General features: G+C 42.4%; 1 protein-coding gene across 1 annotated transcript; it reads left to right on the forward strand.

Annotated features, from left to right (window-relative positions):
- Positions 1–1,805: 1,805 nt before the first annotated feature.
- Positions 1,806–6,977, forward strand: LOC309543254 (uncharacterized protein; the record flags this gene model as incomplete). The annotated part of the gene is made up of 5 exons (XM_082242709.1): positions 1,806–1,928; positions 3,204–3,381; positions 4,326–4,495; positions 5,420–5,639; positions 6,815–6,977. 5 exons carry the CDS (start codon positions 1,806–1,808, stop codon positions 6,940–6,942), a joined length of 819 nt encoding a protein of 272 aa, XP_082098835.1. The 3' UTR covers positions 6,943–6,977.
- Between the last annotated feature and the right edge of the window lie 6,936 nt (positions 6,978–13,913).

Genomic DNA, 13,913 nt, shown 5'->3' on the forward strand with positions numbered 1-13,913 from the left:
GGAAGAAGGTGATGATGCACATACATACAGCGTGATTAAATGTGACTGGATCAGGGGCTATAAAGAAAATGATACCATCACTGGGCAGGAAACGTATATGATGGAATGGCGACAAGGAAAATGCCCTCCAGGAGGTTGGCCTTGCTATGAAGCGACTCTATTGGATGTGGATGGTAAATTAATATATTTAATATATCTGCTATACTAGAAGAATGCTTTAGGGGTTACCAATTCACTCAGCTAGATTAAAGAGGTTGTAAACTCAGAAAAAAACTCGGTAAGACAAAGGCATTATGTAATACCTTAGAACGAAGCTGTTCCAGCAGCCACCGCTCACAATTTTCTCAGAGTTTCTTCCAGGCTTGTGGGGCTCTGGCGCTGTGATTGGTCAGAGCCACAATGACGTCACTTCCACATGTGCGCGGGAGCAGCAGTTTATGGCACGGGACTCTGAAAGAACGGCACCATGTGGCCACTCTTTCAGAGCGCATGTGCCAGTGATATCTTCTTAACGGTACACAGTTAGGAGATATTTTCACTGTAGGTAAATGTCTGAAGAGGAAGTTTTCTTTCTCTTTAAGCCATATTTGCCCAGCCTTTTTTTTTTCCCAGAAAAATTACCTAACAATTGCGCGGTCGTGCAACACTGTACCCAACTAAAATTGATGTCCTTTTTTTCTCACATATACTTTCTTTTGGTGGTATTTGACGACCTCTGATATTTTATTTTATTTTTTTCCCACTTTAAACAAAAAAAAGGCCGACAATTTAAAAAAAAAAAAAACAATATTTTTTACTTTCCTAAACATAGCCAGTAAAAAAATTTAAAAAATCAAATTTCTTCATACATTTAGGCCAATATGTATTCTGTTGGTACAGAAAAAAACCCCAATTAGTGTATATTGATTGGTTTTTTGCAAAAGTTATAGTGTTTACAAACCTTGGAAATGTATTTATTTTTTACTAGCAATGGCAGTGATCAGCCACTTATAGCGGAACTGCAATGTTGCGGCGGACAAATCGGACACTAATTTTTTTTTTTTTGGGGGGACCAGTAACCTTATTTCAGTGATCAATGCTAAAAATATGCACGGTTACTGTACTAATGACACTGGAGAGGAAAGGGGTTCACATTAGGGGCAATCAAATGGTTAAATGTGTGCCTAATATGTGCTTGGTTACTGTGGGGGAGGTGCTTGTACTATGGAAAGGCAGAGATCTGTGTTCCTGATTTGCAGAAACACAGGATCACTACTTTCCCCTCTGACAGAACGACAGTCTGCCTTGTTCTGACCACTGTTCTGCTTCTGTCCTGAACAATCGGCGGGTCCTGTCAGACATCAAGTCCGCTGGACCCACTGATTGGATCCTGCCTTGTCCAATCACAGTGGAAGGGGGTCGCCGGCAGCGCGTGTGCACACCCCAGACCCAGAAGTGCAGGATCAAGTACCGAGTATACGGTCGGCAAGTGGTTAAGTGTAGCTGTGCACTTGGGTAACGATTCAGTCCATCCAATACCATATAACACTAGACATTTTAATGGAAAAAACACACAAAGACTGAAGTTTAGTATGGACAGTATTTAGGCCTCCTAAGAAAAAGACCTGTAAAATTCTGATTATTTATATTTCCTCTAGAATATAATTTTAAAAACATCAAATGTGACCAATAACACTGGATATTTGTTGCAGATATGTGGTGCAAGCATGAAAAATTTATAACATTTTTACTAAATAAAGATATTTAAAGTCTTGATTCTGATTAAAGTATAATGCTTTTTGTTTTTAGATCGAGAACATTCACTAATGAGAAAACTAAATTGCCTTGTTGCCAAAAAAGAAAAACCTTTGAGCGAAAAAAGAATTTCAAAAAGAAGATTAGAAGAATTATCAACATCAGAGGACGAATCTACCCCTGTATATGTTCAGGTACAGCCTTTATTATTAATGTAGGGTTGATACTCTTCTTTAGCATAAGAACTTTAAAGACTGTCTTTCACTTAGGGCAAAAGGGACAGTTGCCCCAGTCCCAGTCATTGTTTTGAGGAACAAAGCAGCTGCCCCTTGAGCACTCAAAAGATATACACGTGCAAGGGTGGACTGAACGTTCAGCCGGGAGGGGACCTGTCACTGTAGGAACATTGGCTGTGCTGTGCATCTCTGCTCCTGTTCTCTGCTTTGTCCACAGAGAATGCATACTAAACTTTCTCCTGCACTGTTGGCAGGCTCCGCTGTGTGAAAAAGTGGTGTGTCTTGCCCTGAGAGCTGCTTTGACCTCTCTCTGATCCCAGGCCTGCCATTTTCTGTGACACTGGCTGCTTTGCATGTGATTTACAAGGAGACAGTGTGGAGCTGAGACAACTGTCTAAGAGAATGACATTTGGCTGGGAAGCATAGAAGGAAGGATGATACAGGACCGGGAAGGATAGCAAAGTATGGGGGTTGAGGGAGATGGCACAGTGTGGAGGAAGAATGATGCATGCCAGGTGTGAAGGATGGCACAGTACGGGGGGGGGGAGGTGGTACAATACAGCAGGGAGCATGGTACAGTGTGGGGGGGGGGGTGGCACAGCACACCCCCACACTGGGGGAGGATGTTACAGGAGGGAGGATGGTATGGATTAGTATATGTGTTGCCAGTCCACCTCTGCATAGGTCACACCATTCTGTTTACTATGCTATTGGCATCACATAGTGTTGTTCCACCCCTGTCATACACCATGTAGCATGACTGCGTGACATCTTGCACAGGTTCACATCTCATGAGGGGTCATCTCTCCCTTTTTTTTTTTTTGGAATTTTGGGGTGGAAATAGGAATTGCATGGTGGGGGTGTGTCGAGTAGGGGCTGGGCATGGTGGGTATGGGGCAAGGGGACCCAAGAAAATATGTGCCCATGATCTAATCAATAAATATGGCCCTGGGTACTTTTATACAACACTGTAAGAATTATGAAAGAGCAGGGCAACCAAATCAGTCGATTAATGAATCCCAACATTTATCCCAACCATAGCATGTGCACATCTAATGCTGCTGCCATTACTAATAATGTGATCTGTGTCAGTCTGCCCCTGAGAACATTGTTTTAGTGGTAAATTGTGGGGCTATATCCTAGATTTGTTACTGATAATTGTATTAATCCTAAATTTAAGTTTGTAATATGACATGTTCCTTTGTGTTAGTGACTATTCTCAAAATGTTGTAGGCTAAATCACAGAAAACAATACGCAGACAGGCAGAAACAGCTGCTGCAAGGCAGTTACTTGATGCTATGAAAGATAAGCAAGACGAGGATGAAGCCGCAGGAACATTTAGGAAAATGGAAAACCAGATTAAGCACTTGGAAGAAGAAAACCAACAACTGAGACAGTTAATTGTTACAGGCAAGTCAATACAACCTAACTCTTAGCTAGGTAGGTACATTTCTGAAAGGCAGGCAGAAAATGGACACAAATGACCAAACATAATTTTGCCCAATTATTCTGGTAATCTGTGGGTTATGTATTTTCTTCTCATTCTGCTAGTCTACACCTAGATCCAAATTTTTTATTTCCACTGGAATATGTTTTTGTGTGGAAATATTTGACAAAGAGAACTCTTGATCATGATTAGCAATGGCACACAAGTTTGTGACATTTATTATATTCATACTGTAAACTCCCCATTATCTGTCATTCAAGCAACCTGCAAACCAGCCTGCTATTGGCTATTTAAAATTACACTAGCAGGCTGGCTATGCCCGCCCACTAAATAGAGAGGTGAATCCGAGAACTTTCTCTCTCTGGTCCACTCCTCTGTTCAGGTACAATAGCCAGCCTGTTGTTGGCTATTGTAATTTGAAATGGCCAATAGCAGTTTCACTATTGCTCCCAGCTGCTTACATTCACCTGTTGGCTGAGGAAGCTTGTCAGCAGGTCAGTCAGGCCATGGGGGGAGAGAGGGGGAACAGGATGTCATGGGGGGGGGGTTGCTCGAGAGTTACTATTAGCTCTCAATCAACCAGAAACAACAGTACCTCGGGGATAGTTAGGTGTTCGATTACTGTACTGCGTTCTTTATAGTATCAGTAAGTGCACTGTGGTAACTACATACTGCACATGTAAGTTTGTATTTTGTGGGACATGCTCACTTTTACCTTGGGAAACCCTACTGAAATATTTTTGATCTAGTGGTCTAGTGGGGAGCCAGCAGCATACTGGAGGAAACCCTCTAATCATATATAGATACATTTTACATAAGTAATCAATTTCTAACAAATGAATAGATATAGTGAGAAAATAGATTGCTTCTTAAAAGTATTTGTAACTAAACTAATGCATTTCCATAGAGCTGCCTGGTGTATTAGATACACTGAAAAACACAACAGCGCAGCTGATAGCACTGAAGAATGAAGGTGGCAGTTCATCCTGTGTGGGGGCATCGTATGCATCAGCATCCATTTCATCTGAAGAGTTGAGCTCATCTCCTTGTCAAGCATCGTACTCTAGACCTAAACAGGTTGTCTTCTTTTTTCCCACACTTGAATATTCGGGGGGATTTATTTTTAAGTGCTATTTGAAATTAGTTGCACATGACAAAATCATGCAAGACGACATTAGCAAGTTTAAAGCTCCCTCAATTTATTCACCAAGAAGAAATGTATAAAGTAGAAAACATGCAGAGATAGATTCAAATTGCTATTGCATTTTCTATAACAGTGGTTCTCAACCTATGAGACCTCAGGACCGACATTCATCCTTGGTCAACACCTGATGACCCAAATTGCACCACACAAGCATGCACAGCATTGCGTTGCGGGCTATCAAACTGTGTGTGGGAGGTGCATTTGGGGTGCCATTCAAATAAATGGAAATGCACTTCCCACATCAGAATGCGTGGTAGGTGCAATTGCATGGTAAACTAAAATAATCACACAGGGCTGGGTCGTGGTTTGTTGTGCTATAAATAAGCTACATCAATATGTGCATTACTTGTACAGCTCCCTTGCATGCACCATATAGGTGCTAAGAGCAAGAATGCGGTGTAGCTCTGGTCCGGGCACCAGTCTCCACAGGGCATGTGATGGAGCTGTATGCAATGCACATATGGGTGGAGCTCTCTCATGGCCATAACACCACCCCACTGCAAACTGACACTTTGGTAAAAATATTCTGAATGGCAGCTCAGTGTGAAAACTTGACAGTGTGCTATGGGGAGGCTAAGGAACCTCATCTAGTGCAGTGGAAGGCATGTGGTGATCCACTGAACGTTGGTTCACTATCCACAACCTGAGAACCAGGCTTCTTTAACATTTTGTTTTGAAGGTTTCAATATCTTGCATTCCACATTGTTTGCAGAATTGTTAATCGTTCATTTTAAAAACTCTGTCATTTAAATTTAAAGAAGTATCTAGTTCCTAATACGCCATTTATCTCATTGCAGATGGAGCTGCATCCTGGAACTGGTGTGTACTTGTCTGTACCGCAGTGGACTGCAGCACATCAATGTCGTACTGCTTCAGCATTTGTTAGAGCTGTTCTTGTGTGTTTATTTGACACGGAAACCCTATTAAAAAGTAACTTTAAAGGTGGTGCTTCTAAGCGGCTGACAGATGGAGAGAAGCGGGTGCAGTTAGACCCAGTGAAAACATCAGCTTTGACAGGTAGACAGTAAGCCAATTTTAGTGTTGTGTCAAAATGAAGTATCTTATTTAACCACTTGCTGACCACCCCACATACATATACTGCGGGGCATTGCTCTTCTGCTCCAATTCACGTACCTATATGATTTTGTGCACAGCGTCTGGGGTGCGCACCCGATGTTCACAGGCAGTCCGCGATTGTTCAGCAGAGCGGCATAATGGAGGTCTGCCTATGTAAACCAGGCAGACCGCCGTTCTGTCAGAGGGGAAGATGGAGATCTTATGTTCCTGCTAAGTCTTCCCCCAGTCAGAGCACCTCCTCCACACAGAAAGCACTTCCAAGGCACACATTTAACCCTTTGATCGCCCTGATGTTAACCCCTTCTCTGCCAGTGTCATATACAGTGACCGTGCATTTTTTTATTTTTTTTTTAGCACTGATCACTGTATTGGTGTCACTGGTCCCCAAAAAGTGTCAGTGTCAGATTTGTCTGCCACAAGTGTCAGTGTCAGATTTGTCTGCCACAATGTCGCAGTCTGGTAAAAATCACTGATCGCCGCCATTACTGGTAAAAAAAAAAAAAATCCATAAATCTATCCCATAGTTTGTAGACACTATAACAAATCAATCAATATAGGCTTATTGGAGGGGGGGGGGGGGTTGCCAAAAATATGTAGCAGAATACATATTGGCCTAAATTGATGAGAAATTTTTATTTATTTATTTATTTTTTCTATAATGTTTTATAGCAAAAAGTAAAAAATATTGGTGTTTTTTTTTTTTTGTTTTTTGCGCTAAAAATAAAAAAAACGCAGTGGTGATCAAATACCACCAAAAGAAAGCTCTATTTGTGGTAAAAAAAAAAAAAAGGACATACATTTTATTTGGGTACAGAGTTGCGTGACCGCGCAATTGTCAAATAAAGTAACGCAGTGCCATATCGCAAAAAATGGCCTGGTCATGAAGGGGGTAAACCTTCCGGGGCTGAAGTGGTTAATCTGGTAGTAGTCTGCATTAATAGGCAAGTTGTAGAGAGAGACAAGATTTTGATTCTGTACAGATTTTTAAAGGTCTACAATATTTTTATACATGCTTCAAATTGTTAGTTTTATTTACTCAGATGCATCTGTTTACAGGGCTTTTGGTTCACAAGGAAAAACAAATAAGTCTAATATTTTCCATTTACTTTTTAAAGCTGCCACTTTGGCAAAGTTTCCTGGGACTTCCAAAGGTGTAATAAGTGATGCTGTCAACAGAAAAATTGCGGAGCTGAAATATCGCCTGAAGGAAACATCAGGAACCTCAACAGAATACAACAAATAAACTTATTTGTTAATGTCTGTTGCCACGCCTAACACCACTTTGTTTTCTGTGTTTTGTTTTTTTTGTATATTTACATGTTAATAAAATTTTTGAGTTTTGTACTTTGTGTTAATTTTTTTTTCCACATCCAGAAAATGTTTTTGAATTCCAGGAGTATACATTTTTAATGTAGTGGATTATATTTGAAATGCATTGGAAATATATTTTGAAAACTATCAGAAGAATTTGTTGGTTTTATAGGCCTACAATATATAAAATACAGTATATAAATGCATTTCAAAATATAATAGGAATATATTTTTTACATTTTTGATTCAAAAGTACATTTACGGCCTGTTCACATCTATGCAGCTTCAAAGTTGCACGTTTTTGACAGCAGACTCCCTGCACAAACTCATTGCGGCTTGCTTGTGACTTCATTAACAGAAGTCACCACAAAGTAGCGCAGAAACCTTTTTCTAAGTCGCTGGGATTAGAACAGTTTCATTATACCGATAAGTCACGGCAGTGTGAACTGGCACTTAACATACATTCCAGAATATATTCACAACATACATTCCAGAATATATTCACAACATACATTCCAGAATATATTCACAACATACATTCCAGAATATATTCACAGCATATTTCACAATACATTCCAAAATGCACTTTGCAATATATTCAAAATGTATTTTGGAATGCATTGTGAAATATGCTGTGAATATATCCAGAAATATATGTTAAATGTACTTCTGAATGCATTTATCAATATATTTCTGCAGCCATAAATATATTTCAAAGTGCATTTTGGAATGCATTGTGAAATATGCTGCGAATATATTCAGACATATATTTCACAATGCATTCCAAAATGCACTTTGAAATATATTTATGGCTGCAGAAATATATTGATAAATGCATTCAGAAGTACATTTAACATATATTTCTGCATATATTCACAGCATATTTCACAATGCATTCCAAAATATATTTTGAAATATATTTGAGCATGTATTCTGAATATATATTCAATAATATATTCATAAATATATTAGAAATATATTGAATATGGCCAAAATTGTAGTATTTCAAATATATGTCAATATATTCAGGAAAAATATATTAAGAATGTATTTTTAAAATATATTTTTAAATATATTTTTCTTCCACGTGGGGGAGTTCCACCTTGTGGGCACGTCACATATGAGGCGGTGAGCGGGAAGGCCGAAGTTATGCTGCAGCGCTGACAGGCGAGCAGCAGCAGCGTGAGAATGCCGAAAGTGCGCACAGATGGCCACGCACTTTGTGCAGCAGCTCTGACATATCGGGGTAATTTCTAAGGAGCCTCTGCACCACCAAATTCAGCACATTCCCCAAGCAAGGGATGTGTGTCAAACCGGCTAGGCCCAGAGCTGCTACGAGATTTCGCCCGTTATTGCACACCACCAGGCCGGGCTTGAGGCTCACTGGCAGCAACCACTTATCGGTCTGCAGTTCAATGCCCCTCCACAACTCCTGCGTGGTGTGTGGTTTTTCACCCAAACAGGCAAGTTTTAAAACTGCCTGCTGTAGTTTACCCCTGGCTATGCTGAAGTTGGGGGTGAAGGTGTTACGCTGACCGGAAGAGGAAGCGGTAGAGGATGAGGAAGCGGAGTAGGAGGAGTTAGGAACAGGAGGCAAACTGAAGCGCCCTGCAATCCTCGGTGGTGGAAGGACATGCGCCAAAATGCTATCTGCCTCAGGCCCAGCCACCACTGCATTTACCCAGTGTGCTGTTAGGGAGGTATAACGTCCCTGACCGTGCTTACTGGTCCACGTATCCGTAGTTAGGTGGACCTTGCCACAGATGGCGTTGCGCAGTGCACACCTGATTTTTTCACCCACTTGCTTGTGCAGGGAAGGGATGGCTTGCCTGGAAAAGTAGTGGCGGCTGGGCACGACGTACTGTGGGACAGCCATCGCCATAAGGCTCTTAAAACTCTGCGTCTCCACCAGCCGGAATGACAGCATTTCAAAGGCCAGGAATTTTGAAATGCTGGCATTCAGGGCAAGGGATCGCGGGTGGGTAGGGGGGTACTTCCTCTTCCGCTCCAGTGTTTGGGACATAGAAAGCTGAATGCTTCCACGGGACATTGTGGAGATGGTTGGTGACCCAGGTGGTGGTGTTGCTGGTGGGTCCTCTTTTTGCGGGGTTGCAAGTGCCACTGTCACTACAGAGGTGGATGAAGAAGCCGAGACTGCAGCAGCAGAAGAGGAAGCAGGAGGAGCCAGAGACCTTTCTTTGTTTTTGAGGTGTGCACTCCACTGCAGCTCATGCTTTGCACTTGGATGCCTGGTCATGCAGGTTGTGCTCAGGTTGAGAAGGTTTATGCCTCGCTTCAGGCTCTGATTGCACAGCGTGCAAACCACTCGTGTCCTGTCATCATCACATTGTCTGAAGATTTGCCACGCTAGGGAACTCCTGTGAGCTGGCTTTGGTGTGCTCGGTCCCTTGCTGCGTTGGGCAGTAGCAGGCGTAGTGTCTAGGGCATGGCCGCTCTGCTTTTGCACCCTGCTCCCTCTTCTGCTGTGCTGGTGGCTCTACGCGACCACCGTCTCTTCCTCCAAACTACTCAGGTCACCTGCATGAGTCTTCACCCCTGCAACCCTTGGCGGTCTCCACAATTCGGAATTCCGCAGCAGTTGGCACCTTTGTTTCGTCATCATCCGAGACGTGCTGCGATGGTTCTCCCATGTACTCATCTGGAAACATAAGTGGTTGGGCATTGGTGCACTCAATCTCTTCCACTCCTGGGGCAGGGCTAGGTGGATGGCCCTGTTAAACCATGCTAATAGAGTCATCAAAAAGAAGAAGAGATTGCTGCATGAATTGGGGCTCAGACTGCTTGGCTGATTTGCAAGGTGGTGCATTGACAGTTTGATGGACATCGGCTGCAGGTGGCAACTCTGACCTTTCGGCAGAAGAGTGGGTGGGAGACGATGTGAAGGAACTGGAGGCACCGTCAGCAACCCAATCTACTATCGCCTGTACTTGTTCTGGCCTCAACCTTTGTAGAGGCACATTAGGCCCTGCCAAATACTGCTGCAGGTTCTGTTGCCTACTCACAGCTGAGGAAGGTGTTTCACCTGTGCGTGTAGCTGGCACAGATCGACCACATCCTCTCCTTGCAACAGGAGCTCCACCAGCAACACCACGACCCAGGCCACGTCCCTTATTTGACCTTCTCCTCATATTTATCAAATTTTGGATCTTTCCTGAAATGGGTTTTTATTGCAAGGCGCAATACAACAGTATACAACGGGTGTATCTCACACGTACAGATACAGACTAGGCCACAATTTAATATTTTTTCCCTAAATGGGTGTTTATTGAAAAGCGGACTAGAACAACAGTATACAACGGGTGTATCTCACACGTACAGATACAGACTAGGCCGCAATTTAATATTTTTTCCCTAAATGGGTCTTTATTGAATAGCGGACTAGAACAACAGTATACAACGGGTGTATCTCACAGTAAAATATGCAGACTAAGCCGCAATGTAATATTTTTTCCCTAAATGGGTGTTTATTGAATAGTGGACTAGAACAACAGTATCCAATTGCATGGAGCAATAGAACAGTATGCAATGGGTGTATGTCACTGTAACATATGCGGACAGGGCAGCAATAAACTCTTTTGTCCCCTAAATTGTTTTTTTTTATTGCACGGCGCAATACAACAGTATGCAATGGGTGGATCTCACTGTAATGTATGAATGAAAAACTGAAAAATATTTTTTTTACCCTAAATACTGTAAAATAATTATTTTCCCCTCACATTGGTGCTTTTTGAAGAGGAGGTTAGAAAAGCAATGTCTGTCTGACATTCAGTCTTTAAAGTTAAATACGAAGGAAAAAATGTTTTTTCTTTTTTAAATGCAGATTAAGCACACACATATGCACTGAGGTTGCATGAAATGTGCAGCACCCTACGCCTAACAGCCAGGTTGAATACTGTTGTTCTATTCCGCTATTAAATAAAAAAAAAAAAAGAAAAAAAAAACCCATTTGAATGAAAAACTGAAAAATATTTTTTTTACCCTAAATACTGTAAAATAATTATTTTCCCCTCACATTGGTGCTTTTTGAAGAGGAGGTTAGAAAAGAAATGTCTGTCTGACATACAGTCTTTAAAGTTAAATATGAAGGAATTTTTTTTCTTTTTTAAATGCAGATTAACCACTTTACCACTGGAGGATTTTGCTGTCTTACGTGCAGGCCACTTTTTTCGATTCGGCACTGTGTGACTTTAACTGACAATTGCGCGGTCATGCAACGCCGTACCCAAACAAAATGTACGTCCTTTTTTTCCCACAAACAGAGCTTTCTTTTGCGATATTAATTAAAAATGCGACAATTTTGAAAAAATAACAATATTTTTCTACTTTGACAGTTAAAAAATATCCAATATATTCAATTTTTGTCATATATTTAGGCCAAAATGTATTTTTCCCCACAAATAGAGCTTTCTTTTGGTAGTATTTTATCACCTGTGCAATTTTTACTTTTTGCGCTGTAAACCAAAAAAAAAAAAACGACAATTTTGAAAAAATAACAATATTTTTCACATTTTTTTATATGAAATTCCCCCCCCAAAAAATGTAAAAATCAAAATTTTTTATCATTTTAGGCCAATTTGTTTTCTGCTACATATTTTTGGTAAAAAAAATCGCAATAAGCGTATTTTGATTGGTTTGCGCAAAAGTTCTTGCGTTTACTAACTAAGGGCAAGATTTCTGTCATTTTTGGTGTTTTTTGTTTTAACGAGTAATGACGGCGATCTGCGATTTTTTTTGCAGGACTGCGACATTGTGGCAGACAGATCGGACCCTTGACTGACATTTTTGACACTTTTGGGGGTACCAGTGACATTACTACAGTAATCAGTGCTATACATATGCACTGTTACTGTAAAAATGACACTGGCAGGGAAGGGGTTAAATTTTATTGGAGAGGGAGGGGTTAATATATGCCTGGTGCTTACTGACGTGTGTGGGGGGAGGTGACTAAGTGACACAGGGACAGATCGCAGGTTCAGCTATGCTGAACCCTGCAATCTGACCCTGCCTGTCACTTAGGAGATCCGCCCGCTTTGTTTACACAAGCGGGCGGATTTCCACACTAGATCCCCGACGATCGGGGAAGAGCAGTGGTGATCACCGCCGCTCCTCCCCTGACCCAACTCTGCTGTAACTGAATACAGCGGGAGCAAACCTCCGGCGCTTCGCCGCTGAGAGAGGGGAATGTCTGGTGACGTAGGTCTACATCGCCAGGCGATAACGAACCACTTTGCCGCAGTACAGTCAACGTGACTGGTCGGCAAGTGGTTAAGCACACATATATGCACTGAGGTTGCATGAAATGTGCAGCACCGCACGCCTAACAGACTGATAACATTTTTTTGTTTCTCCTTTCTCCTCCTCACTTGGCTTAGGTCAGGGCATATAGATCGTTCTACTGCACCTCCACACAATACAATCAATGTAGATCGCTGTCTGATTAAAGCAGATTGTTCCTATCTATGCTTTCCCTAAAAGCAATCTCTCCAGTCTGGCCCTACAGTAAACTGCTATCTCTCCATCCTGGCAAAAACATTGTTCACGGCACCCCTCAAAATCAAATCAATGTAGATCGCTGTATGATAAAGCAGATTGATCCTCCTATTCTTTCCCTACAAGCAATCTCTCCAGCCTCGCCGTATAGTAAAGTCCTATCTGTCCCTCAGCAGCAGCAGTCAGGAACCTCTCCCTACAGTAGTATTAGCAGAGTGATGCACGGCGCTGTGTGACTCCAGCTTATATAGAGTCTGGGTCACATGCTGCATTGGCCTATCACAGCCATGCCGTTAGTAGACATGGCTGTGATGGCTTCTAGGGCACACTAGTTAAACGCTTGCTGATTGGCTGTTAAAAGCGCACCATTAAAACAGCGCCAAAACATTAAAACAACGTTACCGAACAACGGACAGTACCAGAACATACAGTGAAATGTCCGGGTTCGGGTCCGGGTACCGAATACCCAAAAGTCTGGTACGAACACGAACAATACAGTCCGGGTTCGCTCAACCCTACTTGTGTGTATTCCACAAAGTGAATGGGTCGGTATCTGGAAGACCATTGTGTGAAAAGAATTATTTGAGATAATTAGTAATAGACATCTGGAATTCAGGTTTGAGAATTATTCCAGTGCCATATAAAGTGGGTAGATGTGAGTTGGCCTCCATCAAAGACATATAAATGGCTGCGTTATCAGACCATGTAATGTCGGATATGGTCGATGAATACACTTTTTGTAATATTAATTTGTCTACTAGGAACATGTCGATAAGGGTGTATGAGTTGTGTCTTGGGAAAAGTATGTGAAGTCATGTTTGTTTGAGTATTGGTAGTGTCACATATGATGTACGTCCTCTGCGTGGATAAAATTACCCAGGGATGGCTGGCAAGATTTTGACTTGGAGGAGACATCCATGATGTGGTCCTCTACAAGGTTAAAATCCCCACACATGGGGCGTGGCTTGGACATGGCGGCGTGAGGACGCTTCTTCTTGGTGTTCCCGATCTCCAGCCTCCCTTACTGGCCATTATCTGCTTGTTATCGCTGCTATGAGCGTCCGCAAAAGAAGGAGAACTAAGCCTGCCACTGCATCTTCCTCCAAGGCCCCCTCGGTGACTCCAATTCATGCCTTTTTCCTGAATTCCTCGAGCCCCGCGCCGAGGGCCCAAACACTGACGCCGCGTGGAGGACTCGGGCCGGCGGCAATCTCCTCACCTAGACAGGGCTCCTCACCGCTCAAAACCTCATGCCCCATGGCTACCGCGAGCCCGCCTACAGCTTCCCAGCCCTCTCTAGCTGTGCAGCTTGGGGACAATCAGGACATCTGGGCTCACCTCCAGGCCCTTCCTACGAAAGCAGACATGGAGGCCATTGTGGGCCATTGTGGC

Source organism: Pelophylax lessonae (assembly GCF_965119305.1).
Source record: "Pelophylax lessonae genome assembly, chromosome: 1".
Lineage (NCBI taxonomy): Eukaryota > Metazoa > Chordata > Amphibia > Anura > Ranidae > Pelophylax > Pelophylax lessonae.